General features: G+C 38.0%; 2 protein-coding genes across 2 annotated transcripts; both read left to right on the top strand.

Moving 5' to 3' along the window:
- The first annotated feature begins 593 nt into the window (after positions 1 to 593).
- On the top strand, positions 594 to 4,218 carry LOC117376518 (U4/U6.U5 small nuclear ribonucleoprotein 27 kDa protein-like). Its single transcript, XM_033973016.2, has 6 exons — positions 594 to 768; positions 1,099 to 1,231; positions 1,528 to 1,640; positions 1,722 to 1,801; positions 2,564 to 2,631; positions 3,938 to 4,218. Exons 1-6 carry the CDS (start codon positions 732 to 734, stop codon positions 3,990 to 3,992), a joined length of 486 nt encoding a protein of 161 aa, XP_033828907.1. The 5' UTR covers positions 594 to 731; the 3' UTR covers positions 3,993 to 4,218.
- Positions 4,219 to 5,911: 1,693 nt separating this feature from the next.
- Positions 5,912 to 24,126, top strand: LOC117376704 (max dimerization protein 1-like). Its single transcript, XM_033973223.2, is given in 7 exon segments — positions 5,912 to 5,963; positions 6,818 to 6,917; positions 14,935 to 14,964; positions 19,639 to 19,660; positions 19,662 to 19,754; positions 20,804 to 20,963; positions 22,822 to 24,126. Coding segments are annotated over 7 exon segments (654 nt in total). The 3' UTR covers positions 23,019 to 24,126.
- Positions 24,127 to 25,458: the final 1,332 nt, after the last annotated feature.

Below are 25,458 nucleotides of genomic sequence, written 5' to 3'. Positions count from 1 at the left end.
GAGTTTGGAATAATCTGTATTCAGAACAAGAGCAAGTAGCATAAAAACGGGGCCAGATTTCCTTGAATGTCAAACTGGAGCTAGGTAAGTTTATTTGTACAAAGTAATTCAAAGTGCTTTACAGAATAAGAAAGACATTAAAATCGCACAAATCAAAACATAAATAATCACAAATAATCATCATAAAATTACCATTAAAATAGAAGAGTGCAGAATAAAAGCCTTTCAGAAGATAAAATGTTTCAGGAGATGTTTTTAAAGAAGCCAAAATTAAACAGTGGCCTCTATCCAGAATTACTGTTGGTGTTCATGTCAAATTAATTCACAATATGGATGAGATAGTTTTAAAAGTCAATCAATATCTATCAACTCAAATTGATCCTGCATGCAAAATTGTATTATTTCTGTATGGCGTCAAGAAGCATATTATTTGCTCAAACAGTTCTATATTATAAAATGCCACGATAGGGGGCAGCAGTGACTGGATATTTAACATATGGAAGAGCAGCTCAGTGGCTTGTGATGGTCCTTCGTCTCCAGGTCTGTTGGAGGCGCTGCTCTGAAAACCACATACTGGAAGTTCACGTAGATTTACAGGAAGAAGTACGTCCATGAACACAGCAGTGGAAATTTCTGTCAGTAACGCGAAGAAAGCACCCTGCGAGCCGCTTTTTGAATAGAATCTATCTTTCAAGACAGTTTGAGCTATTGTCACTACGCTTTTATGAACCATGGGGAGGAGTAGGAGCCGAACCCCGCCGAGACGAGGTGAGAAAATGCTCCTTTACAGTTTGTTTATCCTCGTCATGACTGCACTGAAAGCCTCTTGTTTGAGCACAGATACTTTGTTTCAGCCAAACAAAGTCAAGATAATATGATCCATGACTATCTCCAGTAGTACGTAAAGAATCAGATTGGATAAATTAATGCTTTTGAAATGTGAAAATTGTGAAATTGTAGTAATTTCTTTCTCTAAAAATTTAAGTGAACAAAAACAGAGAGAAACAAATTCTGTAACATTTTGCTTGTAATATTACTACAGACTTCAGTTGAGCATTATTAGTGTGTGTGTATTTTTTTTTAATTGTTGAACATTAGAGAGGAGACGGTCCCGCTCCAGCTCTCGGGACAGAGACAGAAGGCGGCGGGACAGAGAGAGGACCCGCTCCAGAGACAGAGACAGAGACCGCAGGAGGAGCCGCTCCCGGTCCCCACACCGGAGGAGATCCAGGTAAAGGCACTGTCGTCTTTAATGCCTAAACAGTTTTGACTGCACACAACATGTCAGATCCATCTCCAAAATGCTTCTAGAGAAAAGGACAATTACTTGAGATTAGTAGTTCCTGGTCCTGTGTTGTCTGATAAAATGGCTACCTAAAGCAATATGCTTTTATAGTATTTTGGCTAATTGTTACATTAGTATTAGTATCACTCACACCATAGCTGTCCTCCATCACATTTTGCACTTTCAAAAGCAAGTCCCAGATTTTGATAACTTGTGATGCAGCCATCTTGTCTCCTCTACAGGACCCCTCCTCGACGCCATCGCTCGTCCTCCCTCTCTCCTGTAAGACAGAAAGACAGGCGCGATGATGACCGCAAAGAGAAGGAAAAACAATCCAAGCCAATTCAGATCTCAGGTACACCTCCTGTCTGTTTGTGTGTACGTTTTAAGAAATTATTGGTTTTGTTTTTGAAATGTTTTGTTCGTGTCTTAACAGCCGAGGACATGGAGGGTAAAACTGAAGAGGAAATCGAGATGATGAAATTAATGGGCTTTGGCTCATTTGATTCCACCAAAGTAAGACAATTATTTTACACCTCAAGTCCACAAGGGGGAGCATTTCAGTTTGACTTAAACTTGCTGTACATTATGTTTAAAATGTGTAGTATAATAGGTCTCTAGTTTCACAACATGTACTACAAGGTTTTCCAGGTACAACTGAGATTAGAACTCAAGAAATCCAGTTTCACAAATGTGTCTGCTTAAGACAGGTTTATGTGGATAGGTGTATCTTACAAAAAAATTATAAACATATTCACAAATAGGCCTTGCTTGTGGAGACACTTTTATTTGTATCAGATAAAATTTGATAGTGTAGGCCTAAATCTGTTGTAAATTATGAGTAAGTGGTACAAGGTGTAAACCAGAATAAGCCAGCTTCATTAAAAGCAAAAAGTATGCTGTTTAAGTAGACAAAAGAAACTGCTTGTCTTTACTGTCTTGGTGAACTGTTTTGATTGTGTTAGTTACCGATTGCAATATTCTTTAAAATACATTGTAAATATTTATTTATACCTTTCATAATAAATATATATATATATATATATATATATATATATATATATATATATATATATATATTAATGCATAATCTGTGTTTTATCATTGGACAACCAAATATATTACATAACATTCAACCTTTTTCAATCTTTGTGAAATGTTTCAGAGAGGAAGCTAACAATTTTGACTATACATTATGTCATTGTTTTAAGATGTTTTCATTCTAGATTCTTACATATTTTAAATGTAGAACTGTTGCTATTTGTGTTTCTTTCATAGGGCAAGAAGAAGATCGATTCATCAGTAAATGCTTATGCTGTGAACGTCACCATGAAGAGAAAATACAGGTTGGTTGACCCTATGGCATTATTGGTTGAAAGTTCCAACCAATAATGTTCCAACTTGGAACAATACAATATTAAAAGGAGAAGAGTGAGGAGAGACTTTAAGCTGAAAGAGGTATAAGCATCTATTGGTGTATGATTATAAGCATCAACACAAAGGTTTAGTTTTGCTCCTCATACTGGGCTTACACTGTGCAGTTTTTCAGGCCAATTTTGACTAAAATTTTAGCCGCGTGACAATTTTAAAATTCAGCATCAGTGTCGTGCAGTGTCCAGGGGATCACAAGACAATTACCTGCTCATGATGAATGTACACATGCGTCGATATTTGTTGTGACTTGTAGAGTCTGAGCGCTGCTGAAGCTGGTTGACAGCAGTATGTGCACAGCAATATACAACTCCAGGCAGATGTAAACATAGCTCAAGTGGGCTGGAGCAAGACACGGAGGTGACCTGGGGCAATAAAGTGTCTCTAACACGTATTCTGAACAAATTACCATGCACACGAGAGCCAGAAATGTCTGGTGACAAAGGCCTCGGACTTTAAACAAAGCTGTGCTAAAGTTAACTGCACTAAACGGTTTGCTAATGAACTTTTATGACGTTTTGGGAGTTTAAACGCATTGTGTATGAAAGGGGATCATAGGGTCAAAAATGCCCTCCTCTGGCCCATGTCCTTTTCTACAGTGTGAGCAGGTCAGCGTATATGACTATCACTTCGTACAGTCCACACACTCCTTCTGTGAGCTTCGTATGAGATTCAGTCGCACAGGGTGATTTGGGAACAATTTGGAACTGCTTGAAATTCTACAAAATCGCACAGTATAAGCCCAGCTTAAATGGGAGGAATAGTTATATGGTTCCACTGGTGGCAAGTGGGCTTCTTCTGATGGTTGTCAGGAGACCTTTGCAGTTCCAATTGCTGATTTTGTGTTTAGTTTGTTCATTTTGTGTCTGTTGTTATATAATAGCTATGTGTAATTTGCTTTGATCATTAGTCAAGTTATTTTAGTTCTTTTAGTACTGAACAAATCATATATTGAATTTGAAATGTTTTTTAAGGTGGCAGGTTCTGTTCTAAAGTGTGGATTTACCGCTAAAAAATTGTCAACATTTCTTGGGTAAAACATCGACTTGTTAGTCACCTCACACAGGACACTTGATGCATCAAGTTGTGTTATTGCAGCCAATCACCTCTGCAGGTTTTCTATGCAGACCTCCTCGCTCTCCCATTGGCCCTTGGTGATGTAATCTGGCAAGTGTTGCGAGGGTAACAGTGATGTAATGTTTTCTTATATATTTTTTGCAGGCAGTACATGAACAGGAAAGGAGGATTCAACAGACCACTGGATTTTATTGCATGAGAACTCATCAATGACTTGTGTTGTCAGACAAACATACCTTTGACTCCCTCACGTTTGGGGACGATGTACTATTTTATGTTGTATTTTATGTATCATGTTTGTTGCATTAGGTTCTTTTGACTTTTGGTGTAAATACAATGCTTCCATACTCCCTCGTTCAGTTATGGTTTGTTTAGTGTTACAGAACTGTTCACAAATACTTTCAATAAAGGTGTTTTATTATATTGAATATGGATTTTCTTATTTTTTTTCTGCTGTGTTGCATCTGTCTTTCTAATTAATAATTGCCTGCCTGCGTTCCAGCAGTGGATTGCCTTAATATGAGCTTTATTTGGCCCAACTTCTAAGCCAATCGTAAATTGTCTTTATTATTGCTGTTGCAAGCACACCTGTGTTATTACATTAAGAACACATTTATGCATGGATATTCAAATTACCTTGATGAAAAATACTTGCACAATTAAGAATCACGTTTCTCTCGGCTCGCGGCATAGCGCGCATGCGTTGTCAGTTTTTTGGGATTGGTGGAGCCACAGTCCAATAAAAAGCGAGCATGTGAATTTGTCCAATCCATGAACTCGACAAACAACAGACAAACAACAGCCCAGCAGCCAATCACCATCATACACCGCGAAACAGCATGGCCAGGGAGGCGTGTCAGCTGTCACGAGCGGGCGTTGTCACCTAAACTCGTGGACCTGGCGACCAATGGCTGTGGACGTCACGAGCAAACAACCAATCAGCGCGTGCGACGATGTGGCACAGAAAACGGACTCCATTTTGGGTCCGTGTTGCATCGATTATTTTGTATACAATAAATGTGTAACTATGTTATCATTAAAATACTCTGATTAAATGGTGCAACGCTAAACTATATACACTTAAGTCGTTAGTATAAATGTCACATTTACATATCAAGAAGCTTCGATTCAGTGCCTGCTTATTTGACTGCCTCAGTTTGCATCGTTGCCCAGTATCTTATCTTTCCAGCCCTAAACACTTAATCCGAACGCGGATGGGTAACCCTACCTTTACACACGTATCGATAATTCTTCTATTCATGTCATGTGCGATCGCCCATTTGCAGGCATTCAGTAAATTTTGTTGTTTCGGATTTTGATTGTTGTATTTTAAGCGACTTTCAGACCCAAATGGTGGACCACGGTCTCCAGTTGCAGTAAAGGCCAACCCCCTCATATGAATTGAAATGACGAATAGCCAATAGGAGCTCAAGGTAGTTATGTCCAGTATCCAATCAGATGGCCACTGCCAGGAGCTTTGTGGTACAGTAGTTAGCTATCGTTCAGATCAACAAGCCACTATTTGGAAGCAGTTTGATAAACACTCGTTGTTCCTCATTTTTTTCTCGCTCATTTTCCAGCAGTTTTACTCCAGGCAAGTCTTTGTAAATCGAAAAAGACGTCGTTACTATTTTACAAAGATTCCGTTTGATAAACAACTGAGTTAGAGACATTTTCTCGTTAAATTGGCCACAGTTAATCTGAGCTAACCTTGCCTGTCTTCTTTTTTTGGAAACCATTTTTCATTTTATGACAAGATATAGTTACATAAAACTGCCATTAAACGATTTTTTTTTTTTCTCAAGGGTCAAAACAACCTTTGCTAAAAGGAATTTGCGATTCAAGCTACCTTCACCTGGCTTAACACAAAATCCCTCTTTTTAAGATCCTTTAAAGACCACTTGAGTCTGTAACGATACCCAGACATTTAACTTTTAAATAGCCCGTTTTTGCATCGCAGAACCCGCTCATCTTGCCTTGAAAGCGAGCCACCTGAGTCAAGGAAGCAAGAGGGAAGCCAGTGCAGGACCAGAAGCAGCTTGTGTGCACAGCCACGGGATCCCCTCCTCGGATTGTTTCATTATAATCAGTGTTATTGTTGAAAATGGCGTCGTCGGAATGCTGCAGATGTTGATTGAAGCTGCTGAATTCCTTGACCGCAGGGAAAGAGGTAAGTTTATGTACATTTACATTAGGGAGAACAAGAGAGATGCTTTAAGTGTAGAAGAATCATGCAGCCCATAGTGAATGCCAGACCCCTAAATGAAAATCTTTTAATTATCAATTTGTCATTACATTATTATTAGATTAGTCATGTGGAATTTTCTAGATCACCTCATGTCATTGTGGTCTTTCAAAAATGCATCTTGCCTTTCCTTTTGTATTTCAAAACATTTAATTTAAATTGAGATAAGAGAACATTGTGGTTGCCCATATCTTCAATTAATACAAACCCCATCTCTATTAATGTTCATGTTTTGTAAATGCAGCACTGTCTTTCTTACTGTGTCATGACACCTCTAGTTCAAAAGCTTTTATTTGCATAATATTCCTAATTATTGTATTAATTTGGTGTGGATTGCATTAAAAATAGCACTAAAGGGATTTCACAACAGTGCTGCACAATGCACCTCCCACTCAAAATGTGCAAACACATCATGCATGCAGTATAACTGCATGTATGCAGACTAAACTAATAAATATTTTGGGAGGTTTAAGGTATAATGATAATTGACATGTGTTAGATGCAGGAGACATTGTTCTATGGGAGCCCCTCCTTTCCCCTCTGTTGTGGTTCGGTAGCGGGTTTATTTCAGTTCAAGATGACATCATTGTCCAGGCAGAGGGGAGAACTACAGCAAAACGTATAGCAACTGCTGCCCCAGTTAGATTTAAGCATACGGATATTCAATAAGATTATTCTCACCACCTATTTCCTTGTTCCTCCCTGTCCTGTGGTTTTCATATGCACCACTAACTGATAAGCCAACATGTGACCACTGTGTGTTGTTTATCTGTCTGCAGAAGCTGAACATGGCTATGCCTCAATCCCACCCTTCATCAGCAGTCAAGAGAGGGAGAGCTTGAAAAGGAAAAGCAAAAGCAAGAAAAACATAAGTAGCAGGTACATTCTTTTAATGCATGTTTACTTTGAAACAGGCTTTCTTTTGAAGCTGCCTTTTATACTTTGTGCGTCAAATAAGCATCAGGTTGGAGCATTTGCACCAAGACACTATCCACATATAACATTTTCTAATAAGACTGGACTGTATATCAAAAGTAATAAGATAAAATTATTATTTTTTGTCAAATATCACCAAAATCAAAACAAAAGTAATTTAATACAGTATTCAATAAAAAATAGCTGTATTATTGAGACACATTATTTCAAAATGTAATAATAGAAATATTGCACAACCTTGCAACCTTTTTACATAGATGGTAAATTTTGAAACAAAAAATTAATAAATACAAAAATGAATGCATATTAGTAACAAAATACCTAATAATTTCTCACACACCCCAGCTCCCATTAAATCTCTATATAAAATGTGCTGTTTGTTAGTGTGACAGCTGCAAACATCAGTACCATTTAAACTCCCTAAAGGGGAAGTGGGGCCATCAAGATAACTGATCCACACACTACACACTTGCCCAACTACCTCAGTGTGGCAATATCAATTCTTAATTTTAACATTCCCATTAATTTAACCATTCTATTCAAAGATAGAATGGTTTAATTCATGTGCACTAACTAAAATTACAAATCAGCCTCTTGTATCATTGCTGGAGCCCTGGGGCAAGCAGCAGAAGTTGCACTGATGCAATACTTATTAAATTGTGTCACGAAGTGCAAAGTGATGAGACAGTACCAAACTTCAGGATTAACTGGAATGTTTTGTTACCTCTGTGAATCGATTTTGTAGTAGCTAGAATAGCATAGCATCTGGGTAGAAGTATCACTATATGCTGTGGATTATTGTAGAGATCATAAAAATGTAATTTATTAAAAAACTAATAATAATAATTAATGGGAGTGTCTACCAAAATACCATGCCACTGGTTCTCATACAATGTTAAATAGCATAATACAAAAAGAAATCACTATCACAGTTAGTAATGCACAAACTGTCAATTAATGCAGTCCACCTCTCCAGTAGCTGGTTTATGCTTGATAAACTGGTCATGCGTCTTCAAGAGGTGTGAACTGGCTGTGCGCCTGCTCTGGAGATTAGTCAGTGAGGATGTATGGTACTTTTAAGGTGAACCCGCCTAAAAATAGTTTTTATATATAGGTCTGTTACCTTGGCTAACCCTGTGTCCAATACTCACATGTATCCAAATATACTTAGATATCACTTATGGATGTCATATTCATGTCACACTAGCACATACTTAACATTTAGTGATCATGGTTTGGTCCTATAGACTGATAAACTAATAAAGTAGGCTACGTGACTAGTAATTTGAACAATTTAATGAACAATATATTTGAATAAATAATATCAACAATTATGTTTTAATAACATCCTTATCAGAGACTGTAGTAAATAGATGCTCCAATGAATTTATGGTAAAACATCTAGCTTATAGTAACAAAAGAAAAGGGCTCCAAAAATCCAATGCAGATACATTAGGGCATGAGGTAAATTTCATTTGTAGTTTGCATTTGTTTTGCAAATGGTAAATGGTCTTTTCTACAATTAGTAATAAAATATATAGGAACCATATTTGCAGTTGTGTGGGTGGGTTGTGCTGCCAGAAAAATATGATAGTGTGGCTTTATTATAAAGACAAGGGCAAAAACATTAATTTGTTTTAATAAAGCCGGCTCAACAAGTATCGTTCACCATGCCACATCCAGCAGGTTGGTCAGGATGTTGATCTCGCCCACGTTTATTATGCAACGTAAATGGGCCCAAACAATACATATAACAAAGAGACAGGTGTGAGGTTCTCTATTCTCAGTTCATAGTAGTTTATGCAAAAACAATTGAGGGCATGTCTTAAGTCAAGGATAGTGAAGCAGTCAGTCAGTACATGTCCCGTCTAAGAGCTATTACGTCTTGGTTTTTTGTTTTACACTAAATGCCAACACCCACCTTTAGATAAACTTGGACTTTTGTGCTCTTTTGACAAAATACCTAGGATTGAATATTGTTGTATATTGTTTATTTATGTGCTGATAATAATGCAAACAAAAATTATGTCATATCACCATCTGATAGTTTGTCTGCAATTGTTCAATATGAAAGTATGTAATTTGCTTCATATAAAATTTCATTAGTAAAACTCAGTATTACAACACTCACTTCAGTGTAATGAAACAGATCAACAATCGAACAATATTTTGGAGAATGATGCACCATTGGTTGTCTAAAACTGTCATTCCCCCAACTGAGTTTCACCAGCCAATCTTCTGGTTGTGAACATTTGCCAAAAGAATACACCTCTCCCATATAGATCACTTTGAATGCCTTTGAAGTGCTGCCATTTTTTCTTCACCACATTTGACCTATTTGACTTTTTTGCCTGAAGTGACATTGAACAGGTACACACACAGTTTGTCTTTAAAGTTATGTGTGTTTACATAACTGTCAGTGTCCTATACTTGGGGCATAAGTGCAATATGTTTGTTCAATATACCATCCGCAGTGAGATTGACCTTGTTTGATGCACTGTTTGATTGAATGACCACTCCACAACAGTTTACGCTATGTTAGCCTTTTCCTTCTCATTACTATTCAAGAACAGCAGCCACGTTTCCTCATAGTAAGCCATTATGTCCATAGCATCAGAAGGTTAGGGTTCTAGTATTACTTCAGTGTTACTTAATGAAAAATGCATCTCCAGCATTCAATATAATTCGGCTGCACAAAATCAAGGTGAATGTCTTAATTTAGTAACTATGAATGCTTTTAAACAGTTGTCAGGGTTTAAGTCAATATATTTAAAATACATTCATACAATTTTAAAAGTATTGAAAACCATGTATTCTGCTGATTGGAACTTGCAGACCACCATAAGTAGTGGTTGTGCTTAGATTGTGCTACTTTGCAAGATAAAATACAATGGTGTTTTTTTTTTTTATCTTACAACAAAATTAATTTAAAAATATCACAAATAAGAAAATATAGTAAATACTCATAAGAGCATTTACTGTATTTGCTTACAGGTGATGTGTCCTTGGATAAAACCAGAAAGACATTTGGCACGGAATAGCAGCCATATCGCTCAGTTAATTCAGGGCAGCTGTGGCTGCAAAAGTGGCTCACCAGTGTGGAAGTGAAGAATAATCTTTAAGAAACTTGTCAAGCCTTCAAAGTGCAATATAGTTACAAGCTGGTATATTATTATTACACAGTACTTGTAAAATAAATGTTTATATTGGTTGTAAACTCTAGTCTCCTGATCGACCTGCGCTTCTTTTAGCTGTAGACTTCAAATGTAGGGCAGTGGTGGTTCGCCCAGTATGTAGCATGAGGTTGGTGCTTCCCTATATTCTGTGATGCTTTGGGGGAGGGTTAGTCACCATGATGCTAGCACTGATGTGTACGCTGTCAGTAGTGCTATAGTGACGCTCCCCTCCCCTGTGTTGCTTTCCTCCCTCTCTCCCTCCTCACCTCCTCCACCCTTCCTCCTCTTGGCAAAGCTTTGGAGAGAACCAGCAGCCCCTCCATTACACAGATGAAGGGACCTCCCCCCTCTCCTGCATGTATGTGCTCGTGCGGGCAGCGCTCTATAGAAATCACACAGGGATCCTGTCATAGGTGTGGAGCAGGGAAAATGGAGGCCTTCACTGCAGTTTACCTAAATGCATCAAAGCAGCTACATATGGCCCCGATGCGGGCTTAGGACATTGTCATAATGTCAGTGTTTACTTGTGGATTTAGCTGTTAACAAAAACGGTAATGTGAAAAGATCAACGAGCTGTATAGTGAAACATATCTACTGGAGCTCACCTGCTGCAAGGTGCACCTGCTCTGTTGTTGTTTTAAATAACAAGTATGCTGTCAGAGGGTAGCTCATTACTTAATGATATAGTTGAATTACAGCTATCTAGGGTAATGTATGGTTAATATGACTTAGCATTACTTTCAGTTGCACTTTAAATGAATCATTTGCTTCTAAAATATTGCAGTCCACCAGTGTTTTCAATTAACAAAGGCCTTTAGCTTATCAGGTAACAATCTTATTAAAATAATTATACCAGGTTATTATCCAATCGATTCAAGTTCATATTAAGGCCATTGGTAAGAAAACAAACTGGATTGTAGTTCTGATTTTATTAAATGTGTTTCAAGAGAAAATTGGTAACATAGAAATATGGTGTATCACAACTCAATAATAGAAGTTTTTATTTTTGATTGAATGAGAAAAAGAAATGAAATTGATGTTAACATTGTCACCCAAACCTGGCCAGGTAAACTTTCATTATCATTTTAAAATGACTTTCTGCCTCAGCTTTGTTCACTGTTGCGCCTTAGCTCCCCCATCACAGACACCTGCTGCTAACTGAGGGGACTGGCTGCTAAACCTTATGCTACCATTATATTGGAGTAATCTGAAACCATTACTTAAAATCTAAAACAATTTTAGATTATTGGATGGTTTCATTGCCCCCAGGTTAATCTCAGCTTGTCATATATGTTCTTCTTTTTTCTGAATAATTTGATTAATTTTAATTTTTTTTTGCAATTTCGATTCAGTTGCAATATATTGTATAGCCCTAATATTTTTTTCTTTATTAATGCTGGCAACTACAAAACAACTACAATTAACGAACAACCATTCAAACAATTCACGATTAAATTCACCTGGCCTTTACATTTAGGATTCCACCCTCATGTTTTAGCAAAGGCTCATTGGCTTAAAGCACCTACAGGCATTTACATTCGTAGTAGAGTTAATAACATTGTTGTTCATTTTTGTTTAAAATCAACAGCCATTTCCTGATGACCCATTTAATCCAATCAGAAGAGAGATCTCCTTAAATAGATGGTGTGTGCTCAAACAATAGTGTAGCAGGTGACCTCTGTCTGACAGCTGTTGCCATATGACTGTCTGTTAGACTAGGGACTATGGTCAGTTGTCAATATTTATTTTTACATGTTTGTTTGAGGAAAACAACTTAATTAATTAAGACTGTAAAATGCAACAGCAGTGTTAGAAATTCATAAGATATTCACATTATTAGTAGAACCGTGGACAAACAATTTCAACAATTAGGGTCAAACAAGCATTGATTAATTTTTTTTTTTCATTTAGTACTTTTATTTAGCATCTGTTCACTCTGGAATCCTATTTTATGTAACTTAGTCTATTCAGAAAAATGCACAAAAGCCAGAAACTAAAATTGTTTAGTTTAGCAGATGATATGATAAATTAAGTAAACAAGCTACAGTACTGGAAAGGCCTACTGCTAACTCTACTTTACTAAAGTATTTAAGACCTCCATGAAGGAAAACTAGTTCAAATTAAACAGCAAACCACTACTCTTATTAAATGTGCATATTAAATGTCAAGCCACGATTAAAATATGTGTGTCTAATGTAAACATATTAGACCCTCCCTGTTTTTAACTAATCATCTGTACTCTGGCACCACAGGGCAGAGGCCGAGTTTCAGCCAGACCAATGGACAGGGCAGTATCCTGAACTAGGATCATTTCACTGTTATGTCACCAGTGTTTGACCCAAACAGGAATGCTCAAGGTTTCCAGCTCCACAGCCCCCCAAGTGGCAGCTAAAATAACAGGACACCCCATGCCACAGACACACACTAACATCTGCATATAACCAATTTGGAGTTACTACTTGTTTTACTTTATCTATAAAAAAAGTAAAATAGAATTTAAAAAATACTCCTTATCTCATATTTCATGGTAGCATTTTTACTTCTTCAAATAATGTTGCCAAATAAAAAGGAGAATAGAAATTAAAAGTAAAAGATTTGTCCTAAAAGGTGCTTCCTCAAAGAAGCAGTGGTGCTTTAAAAATGTATCTGGAATAGTGATAGTCAAATGGTTCGTCCGTTCCAAAAATAGGTTACCAGAAGCTTGATCATAGCTTTTAAAGAACATCTGCCCAGATAATCTTCTATACTTTTGGCTTTTCCTCTCTGGGGTCAGCACACCAAAGCCTCTGACCTTTGCACAGACAATGTTTATCTTGATCAAATAATTTGAATTTGTCCAGGTTTGAGATCGCCACAAATACTAAATTGTGACTCTACATGGTCAACTTTGTCAACAGTGACTATACAGTTATCAAAATGCAAGATGGAATCCGAATATCACACATATGTACTGCACAGATGTTCTTTAACAGTATAACTGTATATCTCCCTAGCACAAGAGATCCACTCAAGTCGTGGTCCAGAGAAGGGACGTGTCCTTTTGCAATGACAGTGACCGAGCTAAGATTAGATTAAGGTCAAAGTGAGGTGGAGGAGGGAGGATCCTCTTCTCTGGCTTTTGCCCTGGCCAGTGCCCACCTGCCCTAATTCACACGCAACTAGTGTCCCAAAACTACACTTGACCCAGTTTCTTACTTTAGTCTTCATCCTGTCCTCTGTGTTATGTCAAGAGATTTGGTTTTGACTGGTCACTGGTCACTGGCACACACCTGTATCTACTTAAATGCTAAGGGTACGCTTTGAAGGAGCTCAAATGCATAAACTTTGGTGGACAATACCTATAATAATTATAATATTCATACAGATGCAATGTTGATGTATTCTTGTCACACTTTCAAGGAATATATGTGCTTAATTCAAAATTAGCTCTATGTAATTTGTCTTGAATTTCTCTTAAAAAACTAATTTCTTGAGTTTTTTCTTTGGACTGATGTTGTCACAATACTAAAATTCAAATTTCGATATGAGTATCGAGTCTATTCCTCTTGATAAGTAATAGATTTAATACTCGTTACTAACACCACAATGAAAATTAAAAAAAAAAAACTCTTCCTTTTACATTTATGGCAACTTTATATGTTAAGCCAATACATGTTGCAACACAAAGCACGAATACAGCAGCTCTTTGCTGTTTAATAATGAGCTGCACTTGTGTATAAAGATTGAAAATATAGTATTTCCAGTGCATAATACATCTAACATGAGCCAAAACCACTGCATTACATAAAAAGACACAAAAACCAGACAATAGAAAAAAACTGACAATAAACCATTGGTGTCTCATGCAACAGAGTCCTGCCCCTGGACCCAAAGCCTGGAACATGGAAACACAACTCAGCTGGAGGGAGACACACCAAGGCTGCCTCAAGTGAACCGTGCCAATGGAAAAGAGCCTATAGTGGTCCATGCCATATACTAGTCTATGTGGTACTGGGTCTGATACATCTCAAGATCATTGTAAAGCTATTCAGGAACTGTTCATTTCTGTCCTGTGAATGTTAGTATTGCCACCTGCTCAAATTTAATTTTAATCTAGTATCTGATAGTATCTGATTTTCAACACATTTAGAGAACACTAATTTGGTCTTGTCTAGGTAATCCAAGACACTAGACTTTGAAATGAAGGAACCAAAGAAACTGTATAAGCTACAGTGGATAATGCCTGGGCTTGAGGGTCTGTGCTGTTTCTAGTTACTGTTACTATGTTTACCCATGGAGCGCCAGGCTTGTAAGATACTCCTGCTCATAAAAAAACACAAGCTTCCTGCGAGGCCGTTGCCGCTTCCTTTATGATTTTTATTAAATTTGTATTCCAGTATTTTCATTTCGTCAGCTCTGCTGCTCACTTACTCCCACGCTGTTTCTTTCTCCCTGCAGTAAGGCCTTAGACTGCAGCATTGGGGAACTCTCATTGTTAATGTATTGTATAGTTCTCTTGGGTTATCGTTAAACATAGGATGCTTGTTTCTAATACTTATATAGAATACAGCATACGTAGGTCATTGAGCACTCAATTCTAAGATGCAGGATAATATAGATTTATCATTGGTCAAGCATGAATCCATGTTGTATTCCACAACACTGTAAACAAATGACATGGGAAGACGTCATTTTACATAAAAAGGCTAAAAGCTGATTTATGAAGTTGATTTTGCATAATATGTCCCCTTTAAATATTATAAATCCTTTAAATTTCTAACATGTGTTTTTGCTTGTCTTCACAGGTCTACGCACAATGAAATGGAAAAAAACAGGTATGTATTGATATGCATATATCTATTGGGGTAAATGGGTGCAAGAAAGCATGACAACGTTTACATGATAGATCAGAGCACAAGCACATTGTAGTGAGACACTGTGTTAAGTATTTTCCATGTGCTGTGAAATGTATTGTAAAACAATAATGACATACACAGGTGATTACAAATTGTTCATATCACTTTTGCATAACCAAGACCAACGTCAAAACTCTTGTCTGTCATTCGAGTCGGAGGAACCAGAATTATCTAAAGGAATAAATCCAAGTTGGCACAGGAAAACCAATCAGGTGCCAAAACGGCTTCAAAACACCAATTCAGGCAGGTCACTGTGAAGTAATACTATTGATGCACTTAGCTGTAGTGTAAACAAGCATACACAATCTGTAATGTGTCAAACTTATGGCGCCTACTGTCAGATAGTTTTAACAACACTGAGAGAAGTAGCAGTTGGCTGGAAGATTAATAAAGCATAAACACCAAAACAAGAATCATATTTTGGAGGTTGCTGTGGGGAGCTGTGAGAAGTGTCCTTTTGAACTTGACAACATTGACCTTAGATCTTAGAACCTATTATATGCCAAACTGACTTACAAAATAAAACAACTATTAATCATATTAGCATTTTCTTTTGTTTCAGCAATCTGTCAGATGTATTCAGTCCATCTTGCCTCTCCACAACTCAGTACACTGTATATTTCACCATGTTTTTGCAGATGGCTACCATTTAGTTTCCTTATAAAATTCATATAAACATTGCAGAAGATTGAGATAATGATTTGGACTTGTATATTTTTCAGTCTCCATTACCTTTATTGTTCCACTGCCCCAAGCCAACATTAAATTCATACTTGTCTTTGTTCGCTACCATCACCCTCTCAAAGTCACCACCCTGTGCTAGCTGATCCAAACCAGCCCGGTCTGAATAATACATGGCACCCGGGGATCCAGCTCTGTGCATATCACACCTCTTTAGAAAGCCTCAGACTCGTCTCAAGTCAAAATTAGAAGCAGAACTTGCCGTACTACTACTCGAGAAGCATCAACTACTTTTCCTGCCAGTTTTTCTACCACCGCTAAGTCTGATGGCACGTAGTAAATTACTCAGAGGAGACCCAAAGTATTCACACCAAAGCCAGTGTAACAGCACCCCTCCCCCTCCTCCCTCTTCTGCAATATTAGCTTGGCTAATACAAGAGAAGCAGCTTAGAGCGATCATAGTTGCACCAAGGACTGTTCAACATATCAAAAATAAAAATATCTTCTGCATGAATTATTCGCTTTGAAGACTACCATAACTAGTTTTTCTACTCGAAGCTATAGACCAGTTCTGTCTTTATGCAAAATAGCAGCGATCAAAGGCGAATTCAACCACCGGAAAAGATGATCAGTGTTTAATAAGAAATATTCACCAGTAACTCCAGAACTGAGTCATTATCATCAGCATCACTTAAGTCCCTGCATTTTAAAGACTATTATCCAGCGTGTGCCCCAGCTAAGGCTCGACTACAGGAAAAATCTCATAAATGAATGACGTCACAAACAATAAATCATACGACAATCTTCACTACACTGTTTATCTTTAGCAGATCTAATCATTATTCACGCATTTGGGTGCATGTTTGTTTAACGAGACTCCCTGCCTCACCTTCACTATGTTCCTGCTAGCTTTGGGCCGTCGTTGTTGCTAGCTATACACTGCAGCTACTCTCAGGGTTCAAAAGTCAAGTCCCGAGGCACGCAAGAGGCTGACTGACTGCTGCTCTGTCAAAGGTTGGCTCTGCTGACCTAGTTGGAGTTTTTAGTAGGTGAGAGGCCAGAGATGAGCCACTGGAGGTTACACACAAGTTGCAAATGTTTATATGACATTTCTTGTGACAAGGAACGTAGAATCTGTAAAATGTGAGGAAGTTGTTTGAACAGGCAGGAGATAGTACACTCACCTACTGACACACTGCACTAGACCTCAATAACCTGTTATAGAAGTAGTTGTAGCGGTTTGGTACTGAGATATGTTTACTATTGTTTTCTCACTTAAAAGTAGTCAAAACTTCCATCAAAATTTTTAAGACACTGTGTTCTTTTCTGGTGGAGGGTTCACCACCTACTTGTCTCCATTTGATTACTTTGCCAGGAATGTTTCACATTGTGCATTTGATGTATTTAGCTCCATGGACACAAGCAGGTGATGCCACAAGGCCAAGTCACAGGTCACATCTCTGGAGAGGCGAGTCAGTTCATAGTAAGAATACATGTTTTTTCATGGTATTTTTGAGCGGTCTGATCATGTGACCTGCTTTCTTCATCATCAGTGTGTAACAAACAGCGGCTTGCCCCAATGATCCTTATTATGTCAGAAGAGGCCAGGGCATTTCCATGTTATGTAATGACAATCTGCCTGCCCTTTGGACTGTCAGCTGAGAAGCAGGCTCTGCTTCTCAGCTGTATAGCACTGCTTTGAATGTGCGCGTGGGATATTCATTTGCATGGTGTGTTTGTCTGTGAAAAGGAAAACTTGTGCATTAGGGAACCACTATATATCGTACATCTACAGTTTGTTCCGGGGTTGTTTGCCCTTGTTTATTACTGGTCTAGTTGATGCATGTTTGCGTCTAGGTTGAGTGTAAATATTTAGTGTAGACTGGTTCTGATTTAGTGAACATTTAGACCTGGTTTTGTCCTGGTTTTGTCCTGATTTCTACTGACCTAGGTCAATATTATACTGGTATTGTAGTGGTTTAATTTTCTGGGTATGTTGTGATCCTAGCTTTGCCTTTAACCTGTCCTTACCTTAGTCATGGTACTGTTTATGTTGCTTTGCATTTAAGGGGTTCTATTTAGGACTGGACAATCAACAAAACATACTGTCTCTAAACATTTTTATCCCAATAACAATTATTAGAAGATATTTTACCTATTCAGCAGAAATGTGCTAAAATATGTCTATTATGAGTTGAGGTTGTTTGTATCGACAAATGTGGAGAGACTGTACACCACACACACACACACACACCACACACACACCATACATACATTTCTGCACACAAAAGTGCAGAAATATCACTTATACCCTTATTTGAAACATTTGAGCACAAGCTTGTTCGATTTTTATTTTTAATATTGTTTCTTTATTGCAGCATTTTGTATTCTAGATGATGACTAATATTCATAATCTGCAGTATCACAATACAGTAGTACAATACTACCTAGTGCTATTCATATTACTGATTATTAGATATATTGCCCACCTCTAGTTCACTTATGATTTAGTCCTGATTTAAGACCTGTTTAAAACTAGGCTGATATTTGGCTGTGTCTGAACGGGATGAGCACAAGCAAATGAATGTATCCACACATTTGAATGCAGCCTTTCCGGCTTCAGTACCTGCACTCGCACAGAGCACAGTGAAGCCCACAGCTGCCTGCCCCAAAACCATTTTAACCAGTGACGCGGCACCCACGCCCACTCTCCCTGGGCTCAGACACGTACGCACCAAGCTGCCCGGAGGTGTGTTGTATAACAGCAGGTCAAGTGCTCACAGACGCCCACCTCAAATCCAAACAGCTGCCAAAGCTACCAGCGCCACACAAGTACAGCAGGAGGAAGGGCAGGGGGGACAGAGAGAGAGGAACTTATTAACTTATTAAATATCAAACTAAATCAAAATCGGAATAAGTTTTATTGGCATTGTCAGTGAACAAAGTTCACAAATTAGGTTTGGTGTTATGGTGCAGCATTAAACATATAATAATAATATAAACTATGATAAAATAACAAATAAGGGAATGCATTAAACTAAGGTAAAAATCAGTCAGTGCAAGTAGATTAATTACAGTGGTCTAAAGTATCAGTAACTGGTGTTATAAATTGACAACTTAAGAGTTGTTAAAGTGCTGTGTGTTGTGGCATGACTGCTAACAGAAACATGCTTATAGTTACAAATATTTCATTAATTAGTAGCATAGTTTTAGGTAATACTAACAGTCATAAACTTAATAGGACCTGTTGTTTCCAGTATCTGTTTTTATCTGCATTATATAGTTTTTAGTGGAGGGTCTATAAGCTTATTTTCTTCATGTTGGTGTTTTTGGCAATATAAATGCATGTAATGAATGTACAAAAAACACGTTTATACCATACTGTGGAACATTCCGGGCCAAACAATAACATTATCAACAGACAAGCAGGTCACAGACCCACCAACAGAAAACTTGCACAGTGAACGTTTAAGTTCTTGCTTAGCGCTGTTGCAGTATGTTTCTAGTCTGATTTAAGTCTGATTTAATCATTTTGTTTGTGGAAAAGAATCTCGATTAACAAATTTGCAGTCCCGCAATGATAGCCACCATGTTACGTATATTGGCACTGCACACTCTCCCAGCCTAATTGAACTCAACTTATCTTTATTTAAATAAGATAACAAAGGTCACCTGAGGCCTCCATGCAGCCGCTACTGAAGCAGACAGAGTCACTGTGTAAGCAATGCCCATTTAATCTTTATAAATATTTATTTTATTATGAGTAAATTAAACAAAAAATCGAGAAAATTAAAGCAATTTTCTGGGTTGACAAAGTAAATTAAAATTTATCAGAAGAGATCCCTCAGTAACACAAGCCAGGCATGAAGCGTAAGAAATTAAGTATATTCCTCTTTTTTGTTTTCCCCACAGACGAGCACATCTACGGCTGTGTGTTAGAGAGATTGAAATCCCTCGTTCCATTGGGACCAGACGCGAGCCGGCACACCACGCTGAGCCTGCTCATGAAGGCCAAAGACCACATCAAGGTGATGAGCGCACTTAGACACGCTATCGCAATCAGAGCATCCAAATCAGGAGGTGTGGGCGAGGAAGGGGCTAGTGTTATCTGTCTGTCTGGCCTGGCTCAGTAACGGTTAGGGCAGTTAAGGTTACATCTGTATAAAGAGCTAAGAATCTATACAAGGTGCCTTCCTTATCATTAATTTACACTGCTAGAATGTTCAGGAATAAAACACAATTAAATCACATTATATTGAGTTGTTTGCTGTTAAATGCTACACCTTAGGCATTATTCATTCACTCCATACTCAGTGGTGATAACCTGCCACCACAGCTGTCTTAGAGAAGACTGATGGAATCCATGGCCCACCACTGATCACCACCAATCACACATGCACACACAGACTCACTCACACACTCACAAACACAAACACACACACATGGTGGGTGATGTTTCTTGCCCAGGGACACAAAGACAGCATGTACTAGTCAGAGTGTGAGTCAAACAACTGACTTTTGGGTTGGTGGAGTGCTCTAACCACTTCAGCCACAAAGGAAAAAAAGTATCTTGACCTTTTCCCTGTAAAGCGAATGCACTGTGATTTGGCACATTTTTACATTTGTGAAACAGTTCATGTGCTGTCCGTAATGGTCACAGTGGAGATAGTTACACTGTCAGTCAAAAGTTTGGTTTCTTGTTTATTTTCATGATAAAATAAATAGATTTTAAATAGCAATGGATGGCTACTTTGAGGATTTGATAAAAAGTGCAAGTTGAGTTATTTAGCCTTTTTTTGCTACATAAGTCCATACATCTTGCATCACATATTTGATATAGGTATCTAAAATGTAGAAAGAAGTAAACTTAAAAAAAATACTCTGATTGAATGTTCCAAACTTTTGACTGGTAGTGTCTGTGCCAGTGACCGCCGTATAGTGTGAGACTTTATATAGCCAGTGCGTTCAGATTTTGTTGTAGTAGCCTTCATTGTAGAATTGTATTGAAGTTAGAATGTGTAATCCCCTTTCACCCTTGACAGTAAGTGATACGTATGGACTTTATGTGTGTGTGCAGAGACTGGAGGAGAGTGATCGGCGAGCACAGCACACTTTAGAACAGCTCCAGCGAGAGCAGCGACACCTTAGGAGACGCCTGGAGCAGTTGGGGGTGGAACGCACCCGCATGGACAGCACCGGCTCCACACCGGCCTCTGACAAGTCCGACTCCGACCAGGGTGAGACGCACACACAAGCAATATATACACACAAACACACACAGCAATACATGCACCATCACATACACGAGCACACAAACACACTGGCAGAATCAGTATATAGAGAAAGACATGCTAAGCCCCAATAAGGAGGTTGCTAAACTTGCTAAGCTAAATCTGACATAAAGGTAAAAAGTACAATATTTCTCATATATATATATTTTTTTTTTTTCTCAGCTGCAACTTGACCGATGAATATTTAAATATTTACCACAAAAAAAAACTATCCCACTAAACAAAGTAATTTCAAAAATATGAAGGCCTGTCTCATGCACTTGTATAAATCTGTGTCATTTCATGTAAAAATGTAACTAACTTCTTTTGCAACAATGTCTAACTGTATATGTCAGTGATCTGTTAAAAAGACTACAGTTTGGTCTAAAAATAAAAAGAAGGAAAGGCAGGTTCTGGATGAAAACTCCCAGAAACAATAATTTAGACTCACACTTAAAGCTAAAAATGTATTTAATAAATTTGGTACATAATGATTCAAATCAATTTATTGCTTCACTTATATTTTTACATAGCACAGGTCTAAAGAGACTTAAGAATCACTTCATTATTGATTAATATTTTTGCACTTAGACCTTTTGTTCCCTTGGAAACCCCTTGTGGTCCAGACTCATGGAGAAACTGTTGCTCAAAAACAGCCTTTTGTTCATTTATGAAGCTGTCACCTTACATAACTGTCACTATGGAAACAAAGACTGACTTTTCCGTTAACTACAGTTACCCAACATTTCACATTTGCCAGATTTTTTTTTTTTTGTTGAAATGAAATGTCCCAAAATTCTTATACAGTTGAGTGTTGACTAAACATTGAAATAGATGCATTGGCGCTGTTACATCCCACACAGAACCCCTTTTAGCTCGGAGGTGTTGAAAGGGTGCTTGTGGGACTATCATTGTAGGATATATATGAGTCAAAGTAGGTTCAGATTTTGACTCATTCTTTATCTTAACAAGTCCTTGTGGAGCTATCGGGTTATAGTAAATGACTGAGGTGGTAAATTCAACTACTGTACATTCGGTTGTTTTTATCAGACACATGAGTGGAACCTCTTCTTTTCTACTGTACTCTACTGTACTCATCGCTGTTCTTGTTTACTCTGCTCTACTTTACTTTTTTGTCTTCACTCTATTCTACTGGATTTTATTTCATCATGACACTAAAATCTTGATTCTCATTATCAATTTTGTATGTAATAAAACATTCATTACTGACCATAGAACATATTAACAGTATTTCTTTTTTTTTTTTTTTTACCATGTGGTCATATACTAGTTTTGATTCTGATACTTTGCAGCTGATGTCATCTACAGGTTGGAGAAGGTTAAGCTAACTGGAGGCACTGCTCTGTCAGAAGCTCTTTTACTGTAGCTAGACTTTAATCTTAGCTTTGTAACACAATCTGGCCATAATCAACTATCTTAACTGGAACTACAATTGGTGAGCTGGTTTTGTACTGTTAAACAAGTCCCTCTGACATAAGATTACAGTCGCAAGCTAGCTAGCATTAGCCAGCAGTTTTTCAGTTGGACACTCTCACCTTTTTGTTGAAAATAAAACACATTGGGACCATGAATGCCTGTATTGATCACAGATTCCTGTAAATATCTTGTTTAGATCCATTTTATGTTTTTTGTGAGTTTTCAGACAATCTAAAAACATATCTGGCTGTGTTTGCTAATGTGTGCATTATGTCACCATGGTATTTTCTTTTTGTTTTTTCATCATTAGTGATAGATTTGGTAGCGATTATTATCTGGGAATTTCTTTTTAAAAATGTCTAACCCCTGTCTCTTATTCCCCGCACAGAGGATCTGGATGTGGACGTGGAGGGCACAGACTTCCTGCTGGGTGACCTGGAATGGAGCACCTCTAGTGTGAGTGACTCAGGGGACGAGAGGGGCAGCCTCCGGAGCAGCTGCAGTGATGAGGGCTACTCCAGCGCTAGTCTGCCCCATCTGCAGAACGCTCCTGACAGGCTCAAGCCGCTCCTGCTCACCTCCTAATCCCAAACCAAGCACCCAAACAGCACCCTCCAGGATTGACCAAGCGTACAAGTTGTCACACTCAAACTTCCATCCAGATTTTAAGACACCTGCAATGTTAAGTTTGTAAGGTGTTGCCCGCTCTGCTACAAACCAATCAAAACGAGTGGGATTTCAAAGACACTCCATTGGTCATTTCTCCGCCTCTCTCCCATTTTGTCCGTCCTCTGAAAATACAATACACCTTTCAGCCAGAGAATGTTACCACACAATGTCCCACTGCCTCTTTTTGTACGCCTCAAGAGCCATGGGAAGATCCGCCATGGTCTTAAACACGCACACACGCACTCTCACGAAAAACCATCTCCGAGACAGTTTTCCCAAAGTTCAATCACACATCTGTGCATGGGACTTTTGCACTTTTGTAAAACGTCATCTTTTACTACACTGTCTCTTTAAAAAAAACTTGCCGCCCTAAATGTTATCAAACTTAAGGCGCCATTTTGTGAGTCTCGTGTGGACAATAAGCTAGACTGTTGACAGCAATACGTCCCCTTAGTACAAAGCCTGGTGAGTCGGGCGCCCAACTAACTACCCTCCCTCTGTGTAAATGTCCACACATGCTATTCAAAAGCAAAAAACAGAAAAAGTTTTAAAAATATTCGTGCAGCATGAGATTGTGAAGGGGCTAGGGGGGATTTGGGGTAGATTTTATTTTATTTCCTCTCTCTGAAGACTGTGGCGCTTATCTGAAAACCAGTGTATGTCCTTGCTCACCTCTTGAACTTCAGCGGCGACAAGGGTACAACAAATGGTCGCCCCGGAATACTTGTTTGTATTTATGGGCAGGTACTTCGCTGTCCTCTAAATGAGCTAATTTCTAGTTAACTGACAGAGAACAGCCAATAGACACATTCCACTAAATCTTGGGTGCTACAAGTGCAACGGCATGGTTCAATTTAGTATGGCTTAGTTTTCCTGCTAGTTCAATTTAAATTTGTGACATTCAACCAACGATGTAGCCAGTTTATGTAGCTAAAATTAGCACACATGTCACAAACTCAGTAAGTCTATTGGGTGGCAGTGATATAAATGCCTAAAATATGAGATTTCTGAAAGGAGGAGACCAAAACAATTAAATAATATATTATTAACTACTTCTGGTCAGTTTTAAATACTATAGACTTAAATTATTTTGCAGACCTCTTATGTGCCAGTATATATGTTACATTCATATATAGCTTACTTTTCTAAACTATGCCAGTCTATTGAACCATCTCGTAACACTTATTGTGCTTATTTTAAAGGAGAAGGCAGGTGCATTATTACTACTGTTGGATGTACTTCCTGCCTGAAACGGGTTGTTGAAAGGCGGGCAAAGAACTAACCAGGCTTTATAGAGCAAACCTGCACAGGACGTCATGAAATATATCCTCCTTTGTGCGTTTGCATTTCAAAAGCCACTACCGATGTCATATTCTATCTATCCATGACTTGCCTTCATTATAGCTATTTATTGTTTTATCAAAAGAGAAACTTTTAATGTAAATAGTTGAAAGAAAGAGAGATCTCTATGTCTATCAACAAATGTATTTATTAGCAACACTAAATATATAGAAGATATCTATTTAATTAGTCATAGCTTATGTTCTTGTGCGGTTGTTGAGAGGTTTTTCTAAATGTACTTTTTATGTTTGCACAGCCTAGTCGAATATTTAGACTGTCTACAATTGTGCCTCCTGGCTTTGCTGTATGTTCACGATTCAACATGGTGCTCCTATTTACAAAAAATGAATGGTTTTCTTTGTGGTTGATTGATTTTATTTTCAAACGTATCCTGTCTCTAATCAAATAGAGCCAAAAAAAATTACATAAGTTAGAAAATGTGAATTAAAAAATATAAAAGAGGAAGAGACAAGCTAGTGACGCAAATTGGGAAGGTGATTCAAAATGGCTGAATGTTAATTTGAATATCCCAACAACCTTACATTTCCAACATTAGCGAGTCTCTGTTAGCGCATGAAGATGATACACCAAAAAAAGATAAAAATATATATTATATCAAAATCTTTATAAATAGGATTGTTTAGTTGTTTAGGGTGAATACGCTGCTTTTTTTGTTGAAAATGTGTAGCCACGCTAGTTCAGAACACTACAGGTGAAATGTATTGACGCAGGTGGGCAGGTGTCTTCAAAATCATTTTTCTAGCCCATACTTGTTTCGTCACTGTCCTCAGAGAGATAAATTCAGGGGTAAAAATATGAAAAAAAAGTTGCTTAGGTGGGGAAAATGGAAACAAGAATATATTGTGAATTTTTGTTTTTCTAAGCAAAAAAGTCCACTCTAACACGTCATGTGAAAGCGTTAAGTACTGTGCGTGGGGTTTTAGTTTGTCCATCTACAGTCTGTCTTCCGCCTGTGAATGAAAGGGTTGAATGCATGCGTGGTTGTTCCTCCCAC

Source organism: Periophthalmus magnuspinnatus, chromosome 9 (assembly GCF_009829125.3).
Source record: "Periophthalmus magnuspinnatus isolate fPerMag1 chromosome 9, fPerMag1.2.pri, whole genome shotgun sequence".
Lineage (NCBI taxonomy): Eukaryota > Metazoa > Chordata > Actinopteri > Gobiiformes > Gobiidae > Periophthalmus > Periophthalmus magnuspinnatus.
This window is presented reverse-complemented; position numbering and strand designations above follow the sequence as displayed.